Source organism: Seriola lalandi, unplaced genomic scaffold (genome assembly GCF_002814215.2).
Source record: "Seriola lalandi dorsalis isolate HSWRI2012SDOR001 ecotype SW California unplaced genomic scaffold, Sedor1 jcf7180002054816, whole genome shotgun sequence".
NCBI classification, from domain to species: domain Eukaryota; kingdom Metazoa; phylum Chordata; class Actinopteri; order Carangiformes; family Carangidae; genus Seriola; species Seriola lalandi.
In genome coordinates, this window is record NW_019525369.1 from 819,064 (window position 1) to 828,137 (window position 9,074).

At 43.1% G+C, this 9,074-nt stretch overlaps 2 protein-coding genes across 2 annotated transcripts in view; one reads left to right on the forward strand and one right to left on the reverse strand.

Moving 5' to 3' along the window:
- The window catches only part of slc16a3a (solute carrier family 16 member 3a), a 9,676-nt gene extending 1,244 nt beyond the window's left edge, over nucleotides 1-8,432 (forward strand). Inside the window, exons 2-5 of the mRNA XM_023426186.2 lie at nucleotides 2,022-2,165; nucleotides 3,454-4,076; nucleotides 4,190-4,370; nucleotides 6,401-8,432. Of these exons, the coding sequence (XP_023281954.1) occupies nucleotides 2,022-2,165; nucleotides 3,454-4,076; nucleotides 4,190-4,370; nucleotides 6,401-6,834 (1,382 nt within the window). The 3' untranslated portion in view covers nucleotides 6,835-8,432. The remainder of the gene's footprint in view (nucleotides 1-2,021; nucleotides 2,166-3,453; nucleotides 4,077-4,189; nucleotides 4,371-6,400) is intronic.
- LOC147817953 (uncharacterized) lies at nucleotides 45-908 on the reverse strand. The gene has a single exon (XM_087179267.1). The coding sequence runs from the start codon at nucleotides 906-908 to the stop codon at nucleotides 45-47; it is 864 nt and encodes a 287-aa protein (XP_087035393.1).
- Nucleotides 8,433-9,074: the final 642 nt, after the last annotated feature.

The window sequence follows — 9,074 nt, forward strand, 5'->3', positions numbered from 1 at the left end:
GGAGGGGGGAAGGGGGGAGGGAGGGAGAGAAGGATGGGTTCCATTCAGGACATGGATTTTTTGAGGATGCGGTTCCTGGACATGTAGTAACCATCAATCTGCTCAGACAAGAGGCTGATGCACTTCCTCTGTCCATACAGCTCTCTGAGTCGGCGAGCCTCCTTCTTCCTCTCCAGCTCATCCTCACCCTGCTTCTTTCTGAGACTGAGTCCAGACTTCAGTCTCTTCTGCAGCCAGTGCAGGGTCTTGGTGGATTTTGGTGTAGCTTGAGACTTGAGGCTCTTTCCTTCAGCCCTGGAGCTGAGGGTGGAGTCATCTGGGTGGAGCCCCTCCTTGCAGCGTGTCGTCTGCTCTCCAACCCAGTTGTTGATCAGAGTTTTTCTCTGACCCTGCTCCTGGTTCTTCACCACAGAGGTCGGGCCCTTCAAGCTGGCGTTGTCTTGCACACGGTGAAGCTCCGCCTCCTCGCGCCTCCTCTGCTGCGCCTTCTTCAGATCACTGATGGTGTATATGGGTTTCATGATGGGCTGCTTCTGCACCATCATGACCTTTTTCCACTGAAGTGTCTCTGTCTTCAGTTGCTGCTGCTTTTCTTTCTCCAGGGCCTTTTGATAATATTCCCTCCTCTTCTCCTCCTCTCTCTGTTTGGCCTCCCGCCTCCTCCTCTCCTCTTCAACTCTTTCCTTCTGCCTTCTCACACTCTCAGCTTCTCTATCTCTTTCCTCCTTTTCTCTCCTGCTCCTCTGAAGCTCCTCCAGAGCAACTCTTCTTCTTCTCTCCATCTCCATCTCTCTCAGCTCTTTAAAGCTCTCTCTCCTGAGATACGCCCTTCTCTCTTCGGGGGTCATTTTGCGAATGTGGTTGGCGATCTCCATCTCAGCGTGGAGTTCATGTAGTGGTCTTGCCATCTTGTTCTAGTTCACTTGTGCAGCTCGATCTGTGTGTGTGTGTCTTGCAGAGGTGTTTGGTGAAGTGATGCCGGTAAGAAGAGTGGTGGAACCATGGAACGGTTCCATCAGTTATTACACAGATTCCTTGATTCCCTCACAGTTCTGCTTCTAGAATGATCCGTGTGTCTGTTGATCCTCAGTCAGGAAATGTGTAACAAGCTTCAGCCACTGTAAAAGCACTTTTTAAAGTCCTCCAACGATTTAGTATCAGTTCAGTAAAGCTGCGGCTGAGATATCCTGACTCTCCGTCCCTAGCATGGGTTAACCTCCAAAAACACTGGATCTTACATTTCCCATAATACAACTCCCCACACCTATAGTGTCCAACACTTTGTAGTTGCCAAGCTGTCACTACTATTTTCTTAAACAAGTCAAAGCTCTTTCAGAGCCACAGAAATATTCAACAACTTCCCACAGGCTGAATTGTACTCATCACTAAAGTAACTTTGCCATGTAGAATTGGTGGAATACACCTTTATAGACTCTTGCTTAAAATTTAATAAATGTACTTCTTTTAAATCATGCTTGCGGCATGGCCCTAATAGAGGAATGGTAATGTTGACTGGACGGTCAGTAAGTAGGTTAGTCAGTCCACCGTATTGGTTCAGAGTGAAATAGTTGGATTGACAATAAATAATCACAAAAACCACAATTTGCAAGTAGCCAAATAAATCTGTCAGATGTAGAGATCAATAAAACCAGGCTATTCTGATCAGACTCAAGTTACTGAGTGTGGGTGAAATAGGCTGGTAACCAGAGTGCAAGCAACTGAGCAGAGCTGAAGTGATAGTGAAGTAACTGTTGCATCAGTTTTTATATGGCCAGACCAACCAATCAGATGCTAATAAACTTGGATTATTTGAATGTAGCATGTTGATTGGATTGGACAACGACAAAATTAAATACTTTTCATTTTTCGCCTCAAGTCAGATCAGAAAATCAGTATCACCTTAATTTTATAATCTTCTAAAACCCCCAACAATGTCTTATTACATGCAGTATCTCACACTGATATATAGGTGCCAGACCACCTTGACACAGAGCTGACTAAGTTCATTACACTTTGTCCAGGTCCTCTGTGCAGCATGCTGGTGAACTGCTTTGGCTGTCGTCCAGTGATGATGGTGGGGGGCCTCTTCGCCTCTCTGGGAATGATCCTTGCCTCCTTCTCCACCAGCATCATCCACATCTACCTCACTGTTGGGGTCATTACAGGTCAGCTGAAAGTATTAACACCTCTGACATCTTCTATCAAGAATGGATGAACCTACCTGCGCTTCATCAGGCCTTGTGATGTAAAGTCACAGCGTACAGTATATAGTACAAGCTGATATGAGGATATACAGCGACCAGAAAAAGTCACTCAACCCTTTGGAATGACCTGGTTTTGGATTGATTGCATTGATTGATTGGTCATCAAATGTGATCTGATCTTCATCTAAGTCATAAATGTAGACAAACACGGTGTCCCTACAGTAATATGACACAAACAATTTGAATCTTTTGTGTCTTTATTGAAAAACACCCTCTTACTCTGAGGTTTGTTGTTGTGTTACTGAGAGCAGCCACAGAACTACATCATCTCCATTTATAGACAGTCTGTCTGACTGTGGACTGATAGCTATAAACTCTCTGAGATGAATTTCTAACCCTTTCAGCTTTAAGCAAATAACAATTCTTAATCATAAGTTTTGAGATATATTTTCTGCGAGGCATAGTTCACATCAGCACCTGCGTCATGTGAATAGCAAACTCTAAATGTTTGAGTCTCTTACCCACACCTCCAATCTGGTTTCATTGATTAGACTCCAATGTTGATGTCATCAGCCAAGATGTTCACATAGTTTTTCGAGCTACACTGTGAATTTTGAATGATGTTTTCAACATGGACAAGAAACACAATGATATGTGTTATAAGTTAAAACAGATTGTGTTTGTTCATAATTTTAACGTGGATGAAGAGATGATCATATTTTAGAAAAATTGATACATAAATGCAGGTAATTCCATCCAGGTGCTGAGTTGTCATTTCATATTCACATTTATTTGCTTAGTGTAATGAATACATATTTGAGTGGAGCAAGGACTTTGGAGTCAGGATCTTGACACATGTTTTTAATTTAGTCTTCTGAAGAAAATGTAAATTAATTTTAGCCAAACTTTAGTCATGTGATTTTTGGTTTAGTTTTGTCTAGTTTTCTTCATTAATCCTTCCTATTGATATCAACGTAAAAGATAGCCACTGAAAGCGATGCCAACATTATGTCCTCAGCTATTGCTGATGTTATATTAGCTTCATAAATGCCAGCGATTCCCAGTGTGACTGGCGCCTGTTGATAAAAATAGCAATCAATGCTTGTCTCACTGGTGTATGTAGTGTAAATCCATTCAAAGCAACAATCTTTTGGGGAACTTACAAGTCCCTGTTCGCACCAACTGTGGATCTAGTAAGTATACCAGAATGACAGTATAACAGTATAAAACTTGCTTTCCTGTGCCACAGGTCTGGGGTTAGCCCTCAACTTCCAGCCATCTCTGATTATGCTAAACCGCTACTTCAGTGAGAAGCGTCCTCTGGCCAATGGGCTGTCAGCAGCTGGAAGCCCCGTGGCCCTGTGCTGCCTCTCACCACTGGGCCAGGTCCTCCAGTACCAGTACGGATGGAGGGGGGGCTTCCTCATCTTGGGTGGCCTTCTTCTCAACTGCTGTGTGTGTGGGGCCCTGATGAAGCCTCTGGTCGCCCCCAAGACCATCCCAACCAAGGACATGGAGCAGGACACAGAGGAGGGAGCAGAGGAAGCAGAGAGGAAGAAGAAGAAGCCCAAAGCCAAACTGCTGGACTTCTCTGTCTTCAAAGACTGCGGGTTTGTCATCTACACTGTAGCAGCCTCCATTATGGTGCTGGGGCTGTTTGTGCCTCCAGTGTTCGTTGTGAGCTATGCTAAAGAGCTGGGGAATGAAGATACCAAATCGGCTCTGCTGCTCACTATCCTGGGCTTCATTGACATTTTTTCACGGCCCACGTGTGGTGTGATTGCTGGGCTGAGCTGGGTGCGGCCTCGTTGCGTCTACTTATTCAGCTTTGCTTTGATCTTCAATGGAACCACTGACCTGGTGGGGTCACAGGTATGTGAATGCTTGCTCCTTATATGAACTGAAAAGAAAACATTTAGCTCACTGATATAAAACCTAAACATGCTAGGTTTGCTCTTACTTCACAATTTCATATTTGCACCCAGGCCAAGGATTATACATCTCTGGTGGTCTACTGTGTCTTCTTTGGCATCTCCTACGGCATGGTGGGAGCCCTGCAATTTGAGGTTCTCATGGCAATAGTTGGCACTGAGAGGTTCCCCAGTGCCATTGGCCTGGTTCTGCTCATGGAGGCCATTGCTGTGCTGGTGGGGCCACCTGGTGCAGGTGAGTAAGCACCAAGACATGCACACACTGCACTAAAGTGCCCATTTGAAAAGGTTTTGCTGACAGTAGTACATGCATTGAGCCCGTCATGGCACAGGTGGCACTGGAGAAATGATTTGCTACAGGGGAATTTATTGACACTAAGCCTACTAGGATCTAACAGGGCGTATACGTATACTCAGTGTCATTCATTGCCAACGCCAAAGAAAGGAACTGGGCCTTCCGGATCCTGACGAGCTGTGTGGTTGAAGCCGTTTTGTGCCTCCTCTTTAGACAGAAACCAAACCAAAGATACTTAATGGATGACCATCAAGGTCTGTCTTGTTACTCGGAAACACACCAACGTTTTTGTGTTGGTGTTTTCTTCCTCCTTGTCCCTGTGTCTGCCTCTGACCGGCTCATATTAGAAAATCATACTCCTTCTTGATGTATGGCAACCATAATGTTACCATGACGATATCTTTATGTGATTTTGTGAGGCTGTTTTTATGCGTCGCCATACAATCCACACACAAGAGCTGATGCACAAAACCTAGAATCGCAACAACACATCGCGCAGCCCTGAGCATAGAGCTAGCAAACTGGTTTGATCAACTTCCTTTCTGGATAAAGGTTTGAAACTGATATTGAAGACTTACCCCAAGTTTGAACAAACAGCTGCTCTGCAACTGTCTGCAAACAACACCCTAAATATATTTGCTCACATTCAGATGAATAAGCATGCTAGACCAGTGGTTCCCAACCTTTTCCAACTCATGGCACACTCACAAAAATGTCTGACCCCATAACAGGACGGAGCCCAAATGATGCGTTCGCAGAGCACGTTTTATTTTAATCATAACAATCGAACAATTTTTCTCTAGTTGTAATTGTAACCACTGGGAAACAACTCTGTCTCCAAGAAATAATAAATTTATATACAACTAATTTGCAACAGCAAATATGTTTGGAAGGAAACATTACTCCAACTGGATTATGTTTTCTATTAATGCTATGAGGAATTGATGTTAATTAATATACTGACAATGTAGTTTCTTTCACCAGAATGTGCGATCTTACAGAACAATAGGCTATCCTACTTATATTGGCTCCATTACTGCAGCACTTGGTTGAGGTTAGGGAAAGACTCTGGTCTAGTTTAATACAGAAAAGGTTAACAGTGTTTAAACAGAACCATGATCTTTCTCTAACCTTAACCAAAGTGCTTTTGTTGCAAGGAGCCGGTTTCACAAAGAGAGACTTTGACTGTGTCTTAAATATAACAAACAGTCAGATTCAGATAGACTGAGTCTGAATCCGTATGTTGCACAAAGGAGTTTAGTTCTTGACTTAAACCAGACTGTGCTACAATGAATTCTGGGTAAATTAAGACATTTTATAATAAAAGAAATGGTTGGCAGAAGAACTGCATCCAACTGCTCAGCTCCATTTACCCCAGCAGAAAGTGTTTGTCTTCAGGAAGAATGGTAGTTTAAGTGGAATAATAAGCCATATTTTCCTGCTTTTTGTAGTTAGGTGTTATTGATTGTTACCATGGTAACATTGGTCCTAGGCCTGAGTTAGCCGGGGGTTAAGGTGTCTAATGTTTCTGGATTAAAATAAGTCATTCTTTTGTGGAACAGTCTGACTAACATTAGACTAAACTATGAGCTAAATGAAGACTGAACCAACACTACAGACCAGTCTGACATGTCTTTTTGAAACTGGCCCAATGAGTCTGGATGTGAACCCCAGACTCTGGTGTCATAGTCTTAAATCCCTTTGTATGTCCACCATCCAGCCTGAGTACCACAAGGTACACAATATATAAACTTATTTTCCAGGAGACAGGGTTGTAAAAGACAGTGTAATCCAGTTGCCGTCTGTTCTTTCAAAACCTATTTGCTGATGTATAAACCAAATTTTTCAGTAGACAGCGTTGTGGACATACATGCTGTGACTAATTTACTGTAATTATGGCAGTTTGTCGACTTAGACGGAAGGATTTTATCCTCTCATCTGTTTCCTTGTGTCTCTTTCCTCTGACTCAGGGCGGCTGCTCGATGCCACCAAGAACTACATGTATGTCTTCATACTGGCAGGGAGCGAAGTGGTCCTCGCCGCTGTGGTTCTGGCCACTTGTAACCTCCTTTTTATTAAGAGGAAACCTTCAGCTCCAGCAGACCAGCTGGAGAATGTCACAGTGACAGATGACGATGCCAAGACAGAGGTGTTCAGTAAACCTGCAGAGGTTAATGATGAAGAGGAGAAGGAACCAGGAGAGGAGCAAGAGAAGGAGACTGTGGAGGAGGCGAAAGAGGAATTAAAGGAGGAAGAGGAGGAGGAGGAGGAAGAGGAGGAGAGAGACAAGGAGAAAGTAGAGGAGGTCAGGCAAGAGAATGAAACAGCAGACTCACAGGAAGTGGAAACGTTGTTGAAAGAGCCACAGCAGAACGGTGACGCAGCCGTCAGTGCTGAAGCCTGAGCAGGGACGGAGGATGCTGGACAGGATTATACCTGCAGGCTACACACACTTTTTTCTTTTAGATAATCCAGCAGCAGGATGAAGTGTTTTGTGAAGTGCTCCCATGAGTCCCCTGCTGGTCGGTTGTGCCGTCATACAGTGCGTGTTCATGTGCAAGTGTTTGTCGTTTGCAGGGGGGCGGGGGGGTCAATCTGTGTCACTGCCATAGGGAACATTAAGAGTTACTGTATGTTATCAATTCCTGAGCACTAGATGTTTTAAAGTGTGGTGGTTAATAGGAGACAGTAGAAGAATTCAGTTGCAGCACTGCCTTGTTTGTACAGTTTATATCACAAGTTATATTTTGATGTAGCCACCAGCAAATAAAGATTGGCAATATTCTGTATTGGTGTCAACAAATCACATGGAAATGAGCTTTTAGCTGGATCTGGTGCAACACATGTATTAAAGAGCTTCCTTTTAAATGAAATAAATATTAAACACCAACAATCAGTTTATCCTACAAAAGGCCTGCTCACATCAGAAAAGAGCACAGTACAGCTGATCCATGCACCTCTGCAAACCAACCTGTCCATTGTAAACAAGCAAAGCTGCCGTAGTGAAGTTGTCTTAATGCCAATATAATGGGATCTCTGTTACCGTAGTCCAGGAAGTTTGAGCGCTGAGTTTAACACGCAGTTGTCTGCTTTGTATCTGCAAACAGATGTTCACAGAAGCACTTCTTTTTTTCAGTGTCTTTGTGTAATGTCACTGCTGATGTCACAGATTTTATTCGGTCTCTTTTTTTTCTTTTATTTTTTTACAAATGCAAATATTTTCTACACAAGGACAATATTATTTTTTACAAATAGAAATCCTTTCTACACATGTGCAAACTTGAATTTCTCATGCAGATTTATTTTACAGGTTTATAGAGAGGCTGATTTACTTCACTTTGGCATTATTTCTGGGTGTCACTTTACAAGTTCAAAATCTTTCATTTGAGCACATAAACCCACACTTTTTCAAAAAGGTCCACGAACCATATATTATACCAGAAAATTACTGAATTATCTTTGCTATGTTCAGGGAACTGGAGCTTGTTTGCTGGGGTATACTGTGTGTCGCATTTTTCCGACACATGACACAGACCTACGATCTGGCGGTGTGTGAGCATGCTCCCTCCTGACTTGCAGAAAGCCCTTGCAGATTTTTGTCACAAACACAGTGACGGATGAAATGTCCTGAGAAAGGACTGAAAGGCCTCGTGTGTCTCCCTGGGGATGAACTAAAAGTTGTGACCCTGTAACTCATTTGTAAGTATTTTTCTGAACTGTTCTTAACGGTGTTGATACTGGCAACTTCCACATGATGTGTGCAGGTGTTGTTGCTTTACGTAGTAGTCATGACAGATGTGGTCAGAATGTGCAGTAAAATGTTCCCTTTGTATGAGCTGCCAAACATGATGTCAACATTAAACCCTCAAGAGGGACAGAAGCCAGTCTTTGGTCGTTCGGTTTTGCAGATTATAGATGAATCTAAATTATTCAGCCTCTTCATGTACTGTATGTGCAATATGAAGCCTTACTCCATCAATAAACTTGTACAACAAAAACGAACTATGGACCATGGGTCATTTTCTGAGCTAAGTGTGATGAAATCTGCATGAACTCTCTGGAAGACTGTATCAAGTCCAGAAGGCTTGATACAGTCAAGAAGTGTTGACTTGATGAACTTGAAAATGAAAAAACATGAAAAGCTGCTGCTAAAATCCTGATTGTACAACGTCCCCATGCGTGCGCACTCTTAAGGTGAAGCGTGTGAAATGCCATTGTATGGTCACATCTGGAACATCTGGTGGCCAGTTACTAGGTCAACCTAAAGGGGCATGGAGATAGTCATCTAACAAAAAGGTTGCTGCAGACATGTTGGGAGAAGGAGGGGACATGAGTATGTGACAGTGGCGTGACCGTCCTATTGATGAAGCGCAGTAATAAGACAAAGTAAGACAAGTAAATATAAAGACAGTGTGTGTTTTTACAGATGGAACTCACACACTGGTGGGATCTGACAACCCCTGATTATTTGAATGTGTATACTGTTGAGCTGCATGCCATGTTTATGGCATTAGAATGGATTGAACATGTTGTTTGCAGCAATATATGAATACGTAGTGATTCTGTGTCGGCCCCTCCAAGCATTCATTGACTACCTCACGCTCTTCGCTTTGTTTGTGTTTGCGGCTGCTGATTTTTGGGTTA